Source organism: Odontesthes bonariensis, chromosome 22 (assembly GCF_027942865.1).
Source record: "Odontesthes bonariensis isolate fOdoBon6 chromosome 22, fOdoBon6.hap1, whole genome shotgun sequence".
NCBI classification, from domain to species: Eukaryota; Metazoa; Chordata; class Actinopteri; order Atheriniformes; family Atherinopsidae; genus Odontesthes; species Odontesthes bonariensis.
Window position 1 is genome coordinate 16,261,520 of NC_134527.1, and position 20,295 is coordinate 16,281,814.

The 20,295-nt window shown below is 38.0% G+C and overlaps 1 protein-coding gene across 2 annotated transcripts in view; it reads right to left on the reverse strand.

The window, feature by feature from the left end:
- Window positions 1–265: 265 nt before the first annotated feature.
- brinp1 (bone morphogenetic protein/retinoic acid inducible neural-specific 1) overlaps window positions 266–20,295 on the reverse strand; it is a 110,950-nt gene continuing 90,920 nt past the window's right edge. For both annotated transcript variants that reach the window (XM_075455998.1, XM_075455999.1), the window contains exons 6-8: window positions 12,632–12,868; window positions 8,820–9,042; window positions 266–4,158 (exon numbers count right to left, since the gene is read on the reverse strand). In XM_075455998.1, coding sequence (XP_075312113.1) covers window positions 3,018–4,158; window positions 8,820–9,042; window positions 12,632–12,868 — 1,601 coding nt within the window. In that variant the 3' untranslated portion in view covers window positions 266–3,017. The remainder of the gene's footprint in view (window positions 4,159–8,819; window positions 9,043–12,631; window positions 12,869–20,295) is intronic.

Consider the following 20,295-nt stretch of genomic DNA (forward strand, 5'->3'; position numbering starts at 1 on the left):
AATAATAATAACAATGATAATAAGAGTAATAATAATTTGGTAAGAATTCATTTGGATAGTTCAATATTGATATTAATCAATCAATGTAATAAGGTAGAAGTATCTGTTACATATTTACTACATATCCATAGGTGCATTATTGTGGCCATTTAGAGACATCTTAAGCCACTTAAGCTCTCTGTCAGTATGTCAGCTGAGCTCTGCTGTTGGACTGTGTCTCATATTGCATACTTCCGTTAGTACACACAGTACATCATGTACAGTCTTAACATATTGGAGTCATGAGTGAATTTGGAAATTGTCTCAAAGAAACACCGGAAGTTGTATACATACTTGAAATGACAGTTGCGATTGTCGCACTAGTTACGTTTGCAAAACTATCTTGCTTCCGAGCACACAAAATACCACAGTAAAGACGACGATTTAACATGCATCAACACCAAACAACTACACGAGACAAACTGTCAATGCCTGATAAAAAATGTGCTACTGGTAGCAACCTTTCTAGCATTTTTATTGGCTAATCATGTTCCATTACATGACCAATTTGGGGATCATTGAAGGTGAGAGTATTCCAAGGTCCACAGTCAGCTGTATTAACTGCATGTAGTTGTAATTATATTTGTTAGCATGAATGCATTTATACAGTTAAGAAAGCAAGTGTAAATACGGAAGTACGTGAATTGAGACACAGCGTTGGTGCTTCCATTAGCATGCAAATGTTACAATGGTAATGCTTATATTTTTGTCAAAGTAAAAGGTGTTACCATGCAAACATTAGCATACTAATAAGCTAGATAGACATTACTGGAAATCCTCAGCTAGAGCTGTAACTAACAGCTTTCTGAATGACGCAGTCCTCATGACAACATTGTGGTTTAAAACTTGTTCAAAGACACGGAGGTAAGCCATAAAGGTCATAACCCAAATTTTGAATTTAGGGAAATCGAACAAACTAAATCTGAAAAAACATTTTTTTTATTTATTTTTTAAAACAAGCTTTCTTTTGAAGAAGTCCAATTTCATTGTTGTTTGCATCCACATTTCAGTAGCATCACATTGTGGTTGTTTTCAATAGATTGCACAGCTCTGCTTACATCTGTCTCCACAAGACCGGTTTCATCACAGTTAAATGAACAACAATGTTTCTAAGAACACAAAGTGAGATAATAACAACGCAAAAAAAATACCAAGAGACTGACAACAAAAGAAAACAAAAAGTTTAACAACAAAAATGAGTAGAACTGAAAAAAAAAACGTGTTTTCTAGGTGTTATGGAAAGCTTGCAGTTGCGCCTGCAGCTTTGACATTTTACAGAAGGAAATTTCTTCCAAAGCAGCAAATATATTGTCTCATATTCTCTGAGTGTGCCCCCCTCCCAAAATGGCTGGAAAAACTAGTTTGTACAAGTCAAGTGAGTCTGTCTTGTTAACATCCAATAGATGAAAAGACCACAAAAAGTCATCAGTAATAGAGATGTTTTAGAACTGAATTATTGAAAAAAGTGTGATCATCAAATACATAGGTAGTGTTTCATGTTTCAGTTCGATAATTAAAAGTGTTTAACAAAGCTGCAACTCTGTTTATGCTTCCAGCAACATGCAGAAAATGTTTCATATCTTAAAAATTAAAGACATTTTTACACATGATCATAAAAAGCTTACAGATTAAACACTTGGCAAAAAGATATTATAAGCTATAATATCACAATTTCTTCTTCGTCGTCGTCTTCTTCTTATCCTGCAGCACAACACAGAAATTCAATGGCTTCACAATACAATCTCACTCAACACAATAAGTCTTCCCTTGTCATCTTCCTTTTTGCTGTGCTCTTATCTGAAAATCATCAGAGAGAATAACACAAAGACATACAAATGGAACAAGTAGGGATAAGCGTTATGCCTTACTGTATGTCTACCTCAGGGAAGTGTATGGCTTTAAGTTGTCTCTCGCAAATGAGCCTGAATGACGAATGTTTACATTTTGCTCTCGGTGCCCGAAAAGCTCCACAAATCAGCAGTCACAACATGTACGTTTTGCAAAGCTGTACAAAATAGCATTGATTGTTGAATCTTCAGACCACAATATTGCACTCACGCACCAGGAGGTACTGCCTTGTGAAAAAAACACAGCTTGAATTTTAAACACGTGGGGAGAAGCGCTGCAAATGCAAGATTCAGCAAAGACTGGGGTCAATCTCAAGTGACACATTCAATTAACAAACAGCAATAAGCATCAAGCTAAAAAAAAAAAAAGGTACACAGGCACTCGCACATACACACGCATTCACCCACATATATATGTATATATAAACAGCTGGCTTTTGTTATTTGACATGACTATCCATTACTGCCCTGCTGTGTGCCTTTTGTGTCAGAACAATGACAGAGTGTCTCATAATTTGCTAAGAGCAATGTAGATTCACTGTGGATCTGAAACGCAATGAGGAGTTTATAAGTAATATGTTGACTACTTACTCACTAAGGCTATTTAATCCTTACAATGTATAAACATTTTAATATTAAACTGTCCATTATGTCTGAAATATTTTGCGCATTAGGTGAAGTAAAATGATATCTGGTCTGCCCATGTTCTGTTCCTTTAAAAATGTATTTTTTTTTTCAATAAAGAATGGCAGTTTCAGATAAAACCTTTGATCCCTCAGATTAAAATCAAGGCCTCTTTTTCACCAGTACATAGATTTAATGTATATATATATTTTTTTTCTTCCACTCTCTTTTAAGTTCTTTTAGGGAATTACAGACATGCTGGGACAAATATGATACAGTCTTTATAGTGGTTCCATTAATCTTCTTTATCTGCCAGAAAAGCTTTTCATCACTGCCTTTTCCTCTTTTTTTCTTTTTAAGAATTATGCTTACAAAGTTAATATTACATCAAAAGGCAGAAAAGGTCATAAAATGAAAAAGAGAAAAAAAAATAAGATTAACATCCCCTCATAGTTCATTTGTCAGGTGTTGTTTGTCTAGTTGTTTCTCCTTAAATTAATGTTACGTTCAGCAGAGTTTAGCAGTCAGGTGATCTGATTGTTTTAGGATTTCTGTGCTGTACATGTCCAAGGCATGGTTCACTCGAATCATCTCACTGTTGTTGAGCTTGAGCCTATGCTTTAGCATACAGGAGAAAAGGTCCAGCTGGGGTTTGCCAGGTGCAGAAGGAGGCGCCAAGCGGTTAATCCGATCCCTAATGTCCAGTAACAGGAGCATAACAGATGAGGATGAGTAGAACTGAGTTCCTTGTGTGTACGACTGGTTTACTTGCTGCACAGCGCTACGAAGCAGGTCGGCATTAAAGCGCAGGCTATAACCAAAGACTTGAATATCAGAGATTTTTATGTAGATCTGGCGTTTGTTAGGGTCTGCCAGATCCACCGGGCCCTGACCTGTATCATTGCGAAGGCCAGTTGGGATCTTGGCACGGCTGCGCAGGTAAATATGCACCGTCTCAAAGAAGGTCTTCCACCGGTTGCCCAGCAGGAGAGTCCAGTTGAAGCACTGTGAGTTCTGGAGTCGTACTTTTTCCCAGCGCGGGTAGCCATGTTCACCAAAAGGCATGCTCCAGCCTTCTGAATGGCTGCCACTAAACGGGTTGACATAAACAAAGAACATGGGATCAATGCTGCTGTTTCGCATCTGACAGATCTTCATAGACAAACCGATTATCATGTGAAGGTAGTCCATCCGGTTTTTGTTACTCTTGAGAGTCAGGGACATGCGCTTACGCCATCGTGGATCAAAGAATGTCTCCAGTCTTATCTCATTACTAATAAAAGTGGTATGAATGTACAATCGTGAATCCATTTTCTGTAACAGGTATTTCAGCTCCAAGTCTTGAAAGTCCAGATCAGTTTCGAAACTGATGAACTGCTCACTACGCTCCGAGTCCACATTCTGGGGCTCACAGCGACCACGGTACAACTTGTAGCCCTTGTTGCAGGAGCCACATTGTGAGATATTAGCCAGGCTGCACATGGCACAACTGTTGTTGCCCCCTATGACACATGGGATGGGTCGCTGGCACAGTGTGACACCTGTGTGGCACACACATGTCCTTTGGCTCTCCAAGAAAGTTCCCCAAAACCCATTCTCATTGCAGTACAAGAAGGACTGGACCCTGTTGAGCCACTGCATCACAGATCTAAAGAGATGGAAAATGAAAAAAAAAAACAGGACAGAGCATTAACTGTGAACAGAATTTTGATCAGAATCAATATTTTATGGCTTGTTAAATGTATATACATGTAAAATATCTTCTCTGGGAATAGAAAAAAAAAGAAGATGACCTTCTGTAAGGAGAGCTTCCATATTGGTGGAAAGCTTTACTTGCTATTCTTATCTTGTCTTTTATTTTCCCCTCAGGCATCCCTCCTTGTAATCTTGACAGTGCTGGGCCTTTTTTTTTTCTGACTGTCAGAGGTGAATTTTGATTCTTCTGATTTTTCAGAGAGGAAGGCTGGTTAAGGTTAGTTTGACAAAGAAGTGAACTTGTGTGTTAACTATGGTGATTAACACTGCATTCTAAGCAGATCAAAAATATCACAAGCTGTACCTAAACAAGTCCAGAACACAGTGACGACAGAAAGTTCAGAGGCCATTTCAAGTTTTCCACATTTTGTTTTTCTGTCTGCACTATTGATAATCCAAGAGGGCAAAGGAAAGACAGGCTCCGACTCTGCTCTCTCTTTGGCTTCAAACTCAGAATGGAACAAAGTTAAAGTAAATTGTCAGCACTAAATGATCTGCACTTACGTCACACCTTTAAGCCTTGTTTAGGTGCTACAAAGCACTTCACAAAGCACTTTTTATTTACACATTCACACACAGTCTCACAAGTGTGAGCGTATGCATGTGTGTGTGTGCTTATTTTTCTATACTCCTACGATCTAAAAACAAGGAGCTTGCTATTGTGTGTGTGTGTCCGTAGGTTGGAGTTTATATACAGTATATATATGTATATATATATATATATATATATATACATATATATATGGATATATTTGTATATAATTACCAGGAGACTGTTTTTGTGTTTCTTTCTGGAGGTACAGTGGAGGAACATAAATATTACAGAGGCTCACTAGCAGTGATTAACAATAAATAGCGAGGTATGATAAGTTATACTAACTGGTTAAATGAGTAAAATAAGAAGAACTGATGACGCTGTGAGAAAGCTTTTGGCATTCCTTTATCTCAATTTGACACAAGGAATAAATCATAAAGTCAGCATTATGATTAAGATATAAGCGGGTGAGAATAAGTGACAGTCCTTTGTCTTGTAAACTCAAGTATGATTGCAGGAAAAAACTTGGCCTTTGCGCACCACATTTGGCTTCATTTTGGCAATAAAAATTTGATACTGGCACTTTTTTGGTAGATTTAGGAAAAGATAATACTGTCAGTGGGGTTACATGGCACTGAAAGGATCGGATTATTGGCTAAATTACAATAAGACTGAGTTATTAAGTGCATGTAGACACCTTAATCGGACAAGAAATTGGATCGGATCGGATTACTCGTGATCGGATTAAGACCCCGAGATAACTGGGTTGAAAGTCAAATTAAACGTGCTTGTAGACGGGTGAAGCACGTGGTGAATTAGACTTTGCGTTCTGTGCATGCTCGAGATTTTTTTCCCGGGGTCGTGAACCGGAAGTCGGAAGAGACGATATTAATGATAAACGTTGTTGTCGCCGCCGTCGGAAAGAAACAAACAATGCAATGGAGAATGCGCTGTTGCTTCGCGTTTGTGCAATAAGCGGCTCATCACAAACAAAATGTAGAGGGACGTAGCTTCATCTTGCTCTTCGTTCCCCATTTTCTCGAATGCCTGAGTTTGTTGTTGTTGTTGGTGGTGGTGAAGCAGTCAACCGGAAGTGGCTCTATTAGCAATAGTTGAAAAGGGTACAGCGCCACCTATCGTACCGGAGTATGACATGCTTTGTGTCTCTGATTCGACTCATTCACCGCGATATATCCAAGGATAATTACCCTTGCTCAAATAAGGAGCAACTCAGTCTTATTGTAATGTAGCCAATAATCCGATCCTTTCAGTGCCATGTAACCCCACTGAGTGTCACAGTTTGATGCCAAGTTTCTCTAAATTGGTTAAGAGAAAGGCCAGTCTTTTAAGGTAATTTGAAGCCACATTTGTGTATTAGTTTGATTTAAATTATTGAAGTATTTTGTTTTGTTATAAATAAATCAACAAATACAAATGAAGAATGAGCCAATATCTAGAAATCTAGAAGCAATTTTCGCTCTTTGATGTGTCATGGCAATTAGAAATGATGGCTATTTTATTATACAGACAGTATATTCAGGTTTGGAAATGATTGCTTTTGGACATGAGTAATTATAGTCACTGCATGAACTGAATGCATATGATTTGGCTGGGAGTGATTCTACTCCATATGTGTCTCTATTAATCACTTAGGCCAAAGAAACTGCTACTTTTATTGTACTTAAAGTGAGCTGCTATTGTTATTAGAGGAAATGCCATCAAACCCATTAAAAGTTCCACAGTGTTCACGTCAGGATTTTTTTTCATGATCATTATGAATAAATGTGTAGTGGTGTAGCTGACAACACCCGTGGTGCACGTCATTAATTTGTCGATGAAACAGTGTTTATTTGTTGACTTTTCTTAGTTTGCAATGGTGAAGGGAAAATGTGATGTAAAACTTCAGACCTTTTTCGAATAAGCTCAGCCTTATAACAAGTAAAAGTCATGTACATTTCACTCATTTAATTCTTAAATAACATCCTTTTTATGCTTTGTTACATTGACAGTATAATTATGCCAAAAGCTGCCTGCGACTCGACTAGTTTAATTTGGAAGCCCTGTTACTGCTACATATGGAAATAATCTAATTAAATGAAACTTGTTTCTCTGAGAATGCATCTTGACCAGCTACATATTACAGTATCTCTATGTTAAACCCAAGCGACAGATATGATGTTCATCATTTCACATTCAAAACACTACTTTTAAGTTTGTTGCCAAGGCAACACAGCATTACAACAGCTTTTACTTTTCATCTTTTTCTACAAATTTTTCTTTTTGTTACAAATTGCAAAAGACACCGGTAGCCATTACCTTTTTACAAAGCCACAAGCCATAATCTTTTTTTTCTGCTTTGTTTTTTATACATCTGGATTCCCCCTGAACTGCGAGTTTCTTGTAATTTGATGGTTGAGTTCACCTATCAGAACTATTCCAGCATATGACTTGCCCTGGTAACATTGAGTCACTGTTTTTTTTCATCGGATGAACTTTGCTGTTAGTTTCTAGTGTTAAGACTGTGATGTTGGTGGTGTAATATGTGATAAAAGCTATCACTTGGGCTTTCATATTTACAGCTTGGGGAGATTCTCCCAGTGGGGGAATATGGATGGTTTTAAAACCACATGAGAAATATGTAAAAACATGATTCCTGCAGCAAATCTCCAAGTGGGATAATACAAAGTAGCAGGTGGATTACTATGACAATTTCTATGTCTTGAACCGCAGGGTATCCAAATGATCTCAAATGGGATCTGTCCTGCTGTTATTTACCTTCGGGGCACACAATTGGCTGTGTTTTTGTTTCTCCTTTTTTTGTGAGTTGTTTTTGTTACATCTTCAGCAACATCCACTGCAGTCTCACTGGCAGACTAAGGATGTGTTAAAGGACGTATTTGATGGGGGCACTAAATTTGAATCAGAGAGAGGGGCAAATGCAGGTAGGTTTTAACAGATTTATGGAAAAACTGACTATGTCACAGGGAAGTAAATGCGATGAAACATCCTTTTCATCAATAAACACAATTGGGAAGATACTATGAAAAAATGAAAATATGTATATAGCTGGTGGATTACTATCTATATAAGTATATATACTATAAATATGAGTTATATTAAAGAGCTGTATAACATATTTATTCCATTTACACATATAAGCCAAGTGCATATGCTTGCAAACAGATGTGTTGAAGACAAATAAGTCATCCATCTGATGTAAAGCTGTCTCATGCGAGCAAACAAATAAACATACACCTCTTATTTCCTGTGCCATCAGGCACTCTTGATCCGTATTCCACAGAAGAGGAAGCACATACTGCAGCTCTCTGATAACACTTCAGAATAAACATGTGCCAAACTCTCACACTAATGTGGGTGTGCTCCTTTTCTGTCAGGAACAGTTGACAATGACTCATTTTCCAGACCACTTAAATTAATATTTTACAGATACTGTTTCCATTTATATAATGACGTCCCCTCCAATGAATAGTTTCATGTGGCAGCCAGGATCTTGGCATATTTTGCATAGTGTTTTCTGATTTGCTAGAGTGGATGGCGGAAATTTCTTCCTGGCATTTCTTGTACCGTGCTAACTCCATGGCACATCTGCAGCAAGGCTCCTAAGCTGCAACTGCAGTAGGTGGTGACAGATGTGTGCAATGACCTAACAAAAAAACTCCCACAGCAACGCTTTCTTTGCAGACTGCTAAGTGAAATACAAGAGTGAGCTATAGTGTTTTGGGCATGTGCAAGCCTCAGCACTAAGGTGACTTGATGGACAGAAACAATACAACCATAAGCAAGAATATATAATGGATGACATGCTTGCTCTGCATGCTTCAAGGGGCAACAATTAAAATGAACCATACATCAACCCAAAGGAGCAGTTCCCATCGAAGTATCAAAGTTTCAAATTGCTTTTTCATACTTTTTTTCAGCAAATATCCAGAAGCATCAATGCTAAACCTTTGGTTTATGTTACTGAAAAAAATACACATCAAGGTCATATTTCTACCCACCTCTCCCTAGGCATCTGGTGGTTGGGATTGTGGTGACAACGAATGCTGAGGCCAAAGAGCTTGCGGGCAGTGCGCTGGATCTTGAGCCGCTGGATCTCCAGGGAACTTTGAAGGAGCCTGTAGCGGGCCTGGAGGTCCCAGTCACTGCCCCAGAGAAGATGCACACTGCTGATGGGCAGGAAATGAGTCGAGGGCAGCCTCTTCAGGAAAGACTTGAACTCATCTAGATAACCGACAGGAATGGAGTCAGAGAAAGCATTGTAAACAGAGAGGAGAGAAAAGGGAAAACAAACATATGAATAGTTTATACTTTTGATTATATAAATGCAGTAAAATTTGAACATGTTATACTTGAGATTTTTTTAGATTTAGTATTTATGTTATTATTGCATCGGTATTACTTTCTTTTCTTTGAAGGTTGCTATAAATATGCTGTTTAATTTCTTTTTTTTATTTTGGGATTGATTCCATTTTGAGAATGTTTTTAAAATAAGACTCTCTTAGCAGTAATCATTCTTTTCGCTGTGCTCCCAGACACCAAGATTACTTCCACAACCAATTTGATCCAACCGGCACTGATGATTGTCCTTTTGTTCCTCTTGAAGCCTTGGATAATACTTGATTGTGTCTTCCTCAGACCACTTCTTTTTGCAACACTAGATTAAATTGTAGAGCAACGATGGGCTTAAAAACTCAGACAAATGCATAACAATGGATATTTTATTTGTTGGACTTATTTAGAAAACACTGAGCCAAGTGACATGTAGTAGCTCACCAGTGCATCAAAACTAATTTGAACTTCTCATTATAAATAATTGAATAGAATTTGAATCCCCCAAGTATTTACTCAGCAATGTCATTATTTAAGTTAAACATTAATCAAAGTAAATAAAGAAAGAAATATAAAAGCACTCTGCAACACTTAAACTATTAGAGCATAAAGACAAAGCTTTAAAACCGATAACTAATGTATAAAATATATAAATGTGAGAATAAATTGTGGTGGAATGTATAACTGTTTAAATATTCTTGGACAAATTGAAGAACTTTGTCACACTCTAAAGAGCACATCCCATATTCAAGAGATGCACCTGCAAAGCATACCAGTACCCTCCTACAGCTGTCCCCAAGACAGTTTAACAGCATTAACCACAGAGTTCAGAGCGTTTTTTTCAGCCACAGCCGTGAAATGTCAGAATTTTCTCCACCCTCCTCCCAGGCATGTCAGAGCTCCTTCTCCTTTTTTCTTCAAAGAAGTCAGAATCCTTCTCCCACCCTGTTTTGAACTTGGCATTTTCCTCCACCCAGCTTTCAGAATTGTCAGATACCTTAGTCGCTCTTTTCCGAGAAAATCTGGGTGTCACCAGCATCCAAGATTCAGAATCATCCGACTCCCTCACTGAAAAACACCTCCATTGTCAAGTCACGCCCCAGTGGCAGTTCAATAGCAGCCAAGACCTTTTATACAAGCTTCAAAGCCATCAAGTATCCCTTCCTTGATAGAGCTTCCAAAGAGTCTACAGAGTGCCTTGAGTGACTCTTATCTCGAGCCACCCAGCACACCTTATCAAGAGATTACAGCTCTCGCAATTTAGCTACACTTTACCTCTTGTCCCATTACATCTAAATTTTTTGGTTGCTACCAATATTTCACTCTACCAAATGTTTCCCATCCTACCAGGTTGTACAGATACCACATTTACAGCTCTGAGTTTTCTGTTGTTATTTCTGAATTGATGCTTTGTAAAAAAAAAAACCTGAGAAATAATTTATTACTCTTGTAGCACCTAAAAGATGATCCCAGATGATCACCAATTAATAGTAAGAAGGGCACAGTGGGAGAAAATATTCCTGTTTATTTCCCATAGGAAAGAAGAAGAAGATTGTTGAAAAGCAAAATAAGACTGCACATGATTCGAATGGTGCAGAAGCAAAGGTTTGAGAGGATATCTCTGATTTGTTCGTCAGTATGTTTGACTACAAAAAATGTTTGCACACTTAAACATTGCCTTTATCTAAATAACTCTCATGTGCTCAAAAAATCATTTCGGTGTACCATCACAACACTTTAGTGTTACCTTGCAATGAATTTTCCACTCCCTTGTACTAATTTGTGCATTACCTGTGTTAAGATCTGCCCTCAGCCTTATTAAATTTCACATCTCCTCTGATCCATACAGAAAGGCTGAGTTGTTTCCTGATATAGTATTGTGTATTAAACGACCACATTTTGTGGCTAAAGTGCAGGTGGGCGTAACCTCAACTGCTCTGCAGCAAAAACTGTAGCAAGACAGATAACTTGATTAGCTAGTGCTCGTGGACTGCTGCTGAGGCTGACTGAGAAAGTCTGTAGCTGTAATTGCTGTTTTAGCCATAATATGACATGTCACAGTGACTGCAGACATAGCTCTGAACTAATTTTTATGATTATGGCTGAGACACATTGGTTTATTCTGTGAGGAACACTAACTGCTTAAAGCAGCTCTGTCTGACTGTGTGAAATAATGTTTCGTTGTCTCTTTTTGAATGAATATTTCAATTCAAATATTAATACCTGAGACCTCACGAGCACTGTGGGTATGCCATACTGTATATCCAAATCCACAAAAGCAGTTTTAGCTCTGGCAGTAGTTGTGTTAACAGCTACAGCCTCAGCGAGCACAGCCAGGCAGAGCAGCAGCTGCAGCGGTGCTCACAGCCAGCCACTTTACACAGTGAAAGCTCTGCCATTTGAAAGGAGTACTGAGCGATGGATGCATCATGCACAATGTCAAATCATCGCCTCTCTGTACCTGGAGAACATGTTCCAATACTGGCAGTGTTATATCAGCCGTTGAAATGAATCTCGGGAATACACAAATAAGTAAATACACAAATAAATCAAAAGGAATACCATCTCAAACCAATAGAAAAAAGTCTGTAGTACATACAGCAGCATTATGCATTGTAATGCCACCTGTTATAATTGAATAATTTATATATTGTTTAGTTTAAGTGATAGCCAATGGCCATCCTAGTATTTCTTGAAAGTAAATAAATCAAATAAAAGCTTAGTGACGTTCAAATTACCCCAAATTGTTTGAACTAAAGTGCTTTTATTTCTTATGTCTATTATGTTAATCTAGTGACATGTGTAGTCAAAGATAAAAAGCCAAAAAAAAGGGGTTCCCTTTTAATGAGACAAAGTTTAAATGTTTGGAATATTGAACCCAACTTTCATATTTTTCTGCATGTGCAGTTTTTTATTATTTGTTTCCCCTTTTCTCAGGCCTCTATCAATTGGTCTCTTTGCAACTGCAATGCTCTCATAACCTTAATGACAAACATTGACTTTCTATTATGGAACACAGATATATTTATCTTTTGCTCGTAGGTTGTATTGGGATACTTTTACATTACATTAATAATAGATACAGTACCATGCCTTGCAGCATCTAGAGAGCTAATGTGTGCCTTCCCTCCACTGTGTCCAAAATTCTACTTAAAACAAACATAATTGTACGTCACAAATTATTTGTGATTAACAGTTTGCCATATGATGGTTATATCAATGGCCATCATTGATTCCTTTCAGACTTTTTTATTTACATTTTCACCATAATATGCCACTTAAATTTCCTCTGACAGTTTTTTTTTTTTTCTAGTTATTTGGTAATGGAACATATAAGCTGTGGTGTGTAAGTGATGTCGTTTAGGTTTGAATAGCTTTAGAATTTTTTTTCTCACAAAAATGTAAAACGAAACAAGTTTCCCTCTATTCACATTTTTGCCAGGTTGACAAAAAAAAAAAAAAATAAATAAGAAAAACTCACCAGAGTTTTCAAAGTCTTTATAAGAGGAGGCCCATGACTCAGACATCCCCAGCAGGGTGTTCTCCATGATCTGGATATCGGTGATGGGACAGTTGCACTGGGGATACTCCTCTGCACACTGACAGATGCACTGGTTGTTATGGCACACATACTCCCCCTCTCCATTGCACATTATGTAGCTCAGAGCTGACTGGACAAATTTCTCCTGCAGGTATTCTGGGAAAATGACCTGAAGGCCTGAAACACAGAAAAGAAATGAAGAGAGATTCTAGTGAATCACAGTGTGTTGAAAAGTTATTTTTAAAGAATATCATATCAAATTAACTAGGGAACAAACAACCTTTCCAACCCATACTCTGCATTTCTTCATGATGGAATTCAAACTAACCATCAGACATGCAAAAGCTCAAAACAAGATCTTGAATGATTATCCTCAAGTAATGTAAAATAAATTAATTCTGCTTTAATTGATCATTGTTTACATTTAGAGAAGAAATCATAATTGCTGGTAATGCATTATGCACATTTAGTATCTTTTTACACATAAGATAAACACATGTGAGGGAAAAAAAACAGTATGGGCAAAGTAAAAAAAGAAAAAAACGTGTGCGTGCGTAACCGAGATTGCCCTGTGTTGTAAGCAATCATTTCTATTTTTCTAAAGGATGTGCTTCAAAGCTTGCCGGTGTTCAACTTGAGCTGTCTGTGGTGAGTCACTCATGAGGTGACACAGAATAACAGTGATTGATGCCTGCTCCTCTGCGATGTATTGGTTTATTCAGCAGCACATTTATTTATCTTTGCATGCATTGTGTTTGCATGCATTACCTTTTACATTTGTTTGCTGTTCTTCATATGCAACTATGTGGCATTCTGCTAATTACAAAGTAGTCCCTGAATTTGCAATTCAGAGTTGAACCTCTTCACTATCACTGACAAGGTATTCATAATTTTTATACTCCTAGCCAATCCATATCTCACCCTAGGGATCTGATAGAATTGAAGCCTGGACAGCTAACCGTACAGGCTTTCTCTTCAGTTCAGACCTGGGGAAAATAAATCCCTTGCTCTACAGGCCACTGGATTGGAAAAGAACTAAATAGATTTTTTCTTTCTTGTAGAAAACAACATCTCGGTGAGGCCATTTTTTCTTAATAGGTTTTACTTGAGCACAAACAGTGCTCCAGCAGAAAATATGCAACCGGGAACCAAAAGAAAACATGTTATTCAATGATGAATGATTGCATTATTCTTTCCACTTTCCACATATTATTTTCACCTTTCGCTGAAAACAAGGATCCATTTATGCAACATCAACATCATGCAGCTAAATTGAAGAGGAAAGTAAGCATATAATTTCATACTGTACACATGAATCATTTTGGGGTGTTGTCATGGAGTTAAATGGTATCTCATTACGCATTTGCATGCAGCAATTAATGCTACTTATTTTCACCCACAGCGAATGCTAAACATAACCTAGAGTAATTTAGAAACTGATAAAGGCCTTAATGATTTGGATTGGAAACATAGCACAACTTCAGCAGCAGCATTATGAAAGGCGACAGGCGACAGCCTGTTAAGAAAGCAACACATAATGTGTTTTGGTTATTCATACAGCCATGTTTTATATCTACTGTGAAAGCTCATAAGGCTGTCTTTGATTGAAGACTACCACAAAGAATCGTACCACTTGCAACGATTGAAATGCACTCCTGCTCATTGTTGTAAACAAACCTTGCTTGCAATATGTTCCTCTGTCTTTGCACAACAATGTGCTCTTTCTTCTCTACACCTCATCAGAGCCACTGCCCATCAGAAAGACGGGCACAGACGGAAGCATGGATGGAGGGAGTAAAGTGAATGGATAGATCATGTCTGACCACAAAAGAGTTAGGTTGCCCAGGGCTTTTTCTCCATCAGGCCTGTCTGGATCCAATATTCATTTAGCTTGATGTATTCCTGGGCTTGAAACTTTAATGTGATTTGTGGGAAAATCCAGATGGCAAGTTCACGGATCAACGCTGCTCACTGACAGTGCTGGTGCCAGCGGCCTCCTGCACAATAACACTGTATGCCTCAGCCCCCACCACCATCTCACCATACCTCATAGCCTCAGCTCTACTATCAACACGTACACATATTTTCTTTTTTGATATCAGTGGGTTGATGCTGGAAGATGGATGAAGCAACAGTTTGAGATGCTGACATTCAGCTGATCGCTATCACTCTTGCAATCTCATTTTCCACTCTCCTCTCAGTGTTTCTGTCCGTTCTCTTCCCATGCTCCTCTCTCAGCCTCTTGCTATGTGTCTGTACACATCTAAGACTGTCTTACTTCATTAAACTCACTCCTACTCACACCACACACATGCGTGTGGCCTTTGACGCTCCCCCATCATCCTTTGGCTCTCATTCACTCCATCAATCACTTTCCTCATTCCCGTTTCTTCACCTCTTCTGCTCCACCCTAGATTCTCCCGCTGAGCAAGCATTCAAGTATTGGAAATTTCATGTCTTGTCCTCCCACTCCAGTCCAGAAATGATGTCATGCAATAAAAGTAAATCCATCAACATTTGTTAGTGCAGTGCGGAATGAGTAAGAGTATTGAAGCCCTCAGGCCAAAAGTGAAATGAGAAACTAATCAGAGTTAAAAACATTTATCTTTGTGACTAACCCAGCTTTTCTCCGTTAGTGCAATAACATGTGACAAAATTGAAAATGATTGGGCTGTAAAGCTCCAGTTTATATGGCTCTGAGGCAGGTATGTGTTGAGGAAAACACCAGATATTGGAGTAGGGAGTTACACCTACCATCATTAAAGAGAAGATGATGAAACTAAAGGTACATATTGCAATACCCATGCAGCTATTTGATAACCTTCAACTTCATGCTCTGTCAGTGCAAATAATTCCCTCCAATCCCTATGCCTGGATTGCTCTAAATAAATAGCACCACAAAATGGCACTTAATCACATTGCTGATATTCTTCCTTTTAGTAGTTTGAAGATTATAGACCCACAAACATTGTATGAATGCTAAAAACCGAGGCTCTGCAACTATGACTTTGTCCGGTCATTATGCATCATTGAAGAGTCTCCATTTCTTTTTATTATATATATATATATATTTTTTTTTTTTACATGGTGATAGATAGGGAGAGCAGGTTGCAACTGAGGCTTGTAACTGGCTTGGCAAGAAGTTCCCTGCTTATTGGAATGCCACGCTCTGCCTCATAAGTTACAGTTTCATTAAAGATTAATTGACCATTGTGTGGCCGCAATTTCACAAAATAATCATTACTTAATCCACTGGTGCAATAAAGTGCATTACTTCAATGGGGGCATTAAATTACTGTTGGAGGTTATCTTCGCAGCCATGATACAAATCCAAAGAGCTACGAACTATAGAGGATTGTCTGTTTCTTCTTAGCCCAATGCTGCCCAGCTTTCCTTGCTGATTCCATATATTTAATGCAGAAGGGGCACATAGCTTGAAAAGTTGCTGCGTTTGCCCATTTTACTTTCAGGCTCCCTTTCTGCAGCTATGAGGTAGATATGTAGCTGAAGTAGCTATTTATCCACTTTTCATTTCTTTGCATAAAGCGATTTAGGCGTCTAACTGTGTGTGTGTGTGTGTGTTGGGCCTGACAGAGGATAACATGTTCCACTAGAGCTATTCTCAGCTCTCAGAATATGTTAGCATTTAAAGTTCTAAATGAGATGTATTTAGCATTCAAATGGATAATGTGTTAGTGTGTCTGTGCTGAGTAGATTATCGTAGATTATCATAAGTGCTCTAAGCACTCTGGAAAGCAGGAGCTTGTGTTGTCAAACAGCAATATTAGGTAGGTTGTTATTTTGGCATTTTTCTGGGAATAGTTGTTTTGAACAGTTTTGTCAGTATTTTCAGGTTCAACTCCTTTTTTTTTCGTACATTAATTATTCCCTTTTCTTTTTTCCCTTCTTCATAAATTACTTTATTTACTTTTTGTGAAGTACAAATTCTAAGTAATGCATATACTGGTATTTGAAAGATCAAAACAATAGAAATGAATGAAAAACCCCATTCCCTGGGATGTGCCTGCATATGAATAAGATGTAACACACCCTATTTTGATGGCGTCAACTAGAGACGTGTGGTTTACGGGATGCTTCATACAATACCTGTGTAGCTCTAGCTTTGAGAAATTCCATCCATTTTTCATTTTAAACATACAAACAAACACACCAAAATAAATAAATAAATGAATAAATAAAAATGCAAAGATGCAGTTGAGGCATTCACTTTAAAAGCATAGATCACAATTAAAAATTATCTTGGTATTCAAGGTTTGCTGCTCCTGCATCCTGTGAAGGGAACTGCTGAAATTGCATGTTAAAGGCCAGGCGGTGTGACGAGGTAGATGAGCTCTCCATGGTGCTGAATTATTGTCAGTCTTGCTGCACAGGAAAATGACACAAATGTTGTGGCGGAGAGAATGCTCGCAATCACTTTTCTTCCCCTTTCCATTTGAAGACTATCACAGTAGGGAGTAGGAAGTCAAAATTTCTGTTGTATTGTATTTTTTTTTTCTTGTTAACAATAACTCTTTTGAAGTTTTATCCCATGCAAGTTCAATGTAGTATCTTTAGTTTTTGACCTTGCAAGACTCTTTCACTGAATATTAGCTCTATTACCAAATATGGCTTTGCCGTGTAATTAGAGATGTGGTCACTTTTGGCTGCTCATGCACTTCAGTTGCACTGTTCAAGCTGTTCCGTCACATGCTGCCATGTGTCCCTGCACAGCAGAAGCAGTAGGCCTCGGCTGGCGAGATATTGTACTTGTGTTACACAATCAGCGCGCACCCGTATGCACACTCATACACACCCTTTGTGGGCTCTTGCAGAAATCACATGTTTTACAAGAACCCCAGAGAGGGGGAGGAGAGACATATGACAAGCTCTGACATTTCCATTTCAGCTAAAAAAGACACAACTGCCCTCAAAGTGTCACAGTGTGCTGCAAACACATCTCAGATCAAAAGCCCAGATTTGTCACTGAAAACACATCAAACACCCCTAAACACAAAAATATTGTTAATCCTTACACTTTGATAAAAATGAACAATGCTTAATTCTTGACAAATGCTTGCTCATTAACTCGCAGACAAGCTGGCCTAGTTTGTACTTTACTGTGGTGATAATTATTCTTTTTTAGATACATGTGTGTAGTAACATGTAATTCCATCTGTCAATATAAAACAGCCAAAATTTAAATATATCAAATCTAAATCCAAGGCTTTTGCTTTTTGTCACACAGCAATAAATAATTCAGTTTCCTGTTAATTTCCTCCTATGGCTTCATGATACAGTTAAGTTACAAAGTTAATTGTAACAGATTAAGAATAATGCGCTTTGACTTATTACGATCAATAGTTTCAACTATATGACAACAAATCGTTGGTAAAGAGTTACTTTTAAGCATTTAATGCTGCACGGGCTCCTTTAAATACAAAAGAGGAGAAAAGTAAAGAAACTCTCAATCAACAGATGAGACCAATTCTGTCCACCAGAGGAGAAAAAAAGCAGCCTGCAGTTAGAAAAAGTGGGCATGGAAAAAAGGTGATTTATGGTCAAGCTGGGCTAAATGGAAACTCACTCTTGATTGACCACCTCCAATTGAAATCTGACCCGCGGGTCAACATGGAAAGATTTCATCAGGCTTTTGGTTTTCAGCAAGTTAGAGAAGAGAGAAAAAAATGTGTGCAGCCATCCATCTTGAAAATCATCCTGTGTTATTATTTCTCTGGGCAAAAAGGATGCATGTTTTCACGAAGGCAAGAGTTGCCACCAAGGCTTTGGCCCTTGAGAGGGGTCGCTTAACACTCTGCTTTGACACAATGTGGGGATACAGTATGCCCAAGGGTGATGGTCATTCATGTTATGAAATACATATTTTTGTGGTATGTTAGGTTTTCAGATAGAAAAATGGAGTCGTGGTGAGACAGTGTTTTAGGAAAAAGAGAGTAGAGCAAGAAAGTAGCTGAGTCACACAAAAAAGAGAAGATGATGAAAATGACTGTGTGGGTGTATTTTTGCTCCCACCCAACATTTGCTCTCCATGTTTTGCATCAAATATTTTGTCTTCGGTAAATAATTCTCTGCTAAGCAAAGACATCGTGTTTACTGATACTTCAGTCTCCAAATCAAATTTTCAACAAGTCCACCATCAAAGAAAAGAGTTAATTGATTTGCATGTTTATCTTTCCCATACTGTTTGCAGCATTCTCACTTGGAAAGGACATGCATCGAGCGACAAAGCAATGAGTATCTAATTCATCACTCACTGCACGACTTGCCTACAGGGCCAGTTTAATTTATTTTCACTTCACCACTTTGAAAACTGTTGGCTCAGGCTATTCTAACATATTCATAAATCTTCCAAGATAGGCTCTTGAGGAAACTGGAGAAAGAGAAAAGCATGCATTGAAGATTGAGAGCGGCAAATTAGCTTGCTTTTGTTTAGCTGTTAATTTATGATAGCCATATTGGAGGTGATTGGGTCCTTGCAACATAATGGGTTGTGGAGGTTCTGGGGCTTTTTATCTGTCATTGGAATTAATATATGTAACCAAAAGCAAATCTCAAACTCCCCTATATATTTTGCTTATTGGTGTTGGGTACACAATTATAAAAGACACTAGTGCCATCATGCTCAATACAAACCAAACATGTAAACATGACAAATGTAAACATAAAAGAGACTGCAATGATTTGCAAATCTCAGAAAACAATATTTCATTCAAAACATGAAAACATATTAAATGATGAAACTGAGACATTTGACAATCTCATGAAAATCATGAGTTCATCTTAAATTTGAAAGGAAATATATCTTAAATTAGTAATTAATACTAAAAAAGAATAGTCTGGGGAACATTTTGCAACTAATTAAATTTTTTGGCAATGGGTCAGTAACATGACTAGATGCAAAAAGAGCACATTAGAGAGGCAGATTCTCTCAGATGTAAAGAGGGGCAAAGCTTCTGTAACCTGCTAAAGACTGCATGGAACTGTGGAACACTTGCAAAATAATGCTCCTCAATGTTAAATTGAACATTCCATCATCTACTGAACCTAATATCAACAAAAGAGTCAAAGAATCTGGAGACATATCTGTGAGCAAGAGAGACCGATGAAAATCAATATTGAATGCCTGGGATCTTTGGGCCCTCAGGCGGCACTGCTTTAAAAACAGGCATGATTCTGCCACTGAAATCATTGCATGGGCTTAGGAATACTTCAAGAAATTGTTGTCTGTTAACAAAGTTCGCCGTGCTGTCCACAAATGTAGGTTAATGCTCTATCATGCAAAAAAGAAGCCATGTGTGAACATGATCCAGATTAATTGAAATTTCTAGTCAAACGAGGAGGGGGACCATCTGGCTTGTAATCATGCGCGTAATTTGCACGGGGGTTACGGGGGTCATGACCCCCTCAAAAATCAGATCCAGCTAATATAACCCCCCCCCCAATATCATCAAATCAAATCATCAAAAAATATCATAAAATTCTGAATGAATAACTTTTGTTTGTTTTCTTTTTTCATTCATTTCATTTCAAGATAGTATCATGTTTTAAATAATCTGTAATGTAACCCCCCCCCAAACCGACTACTT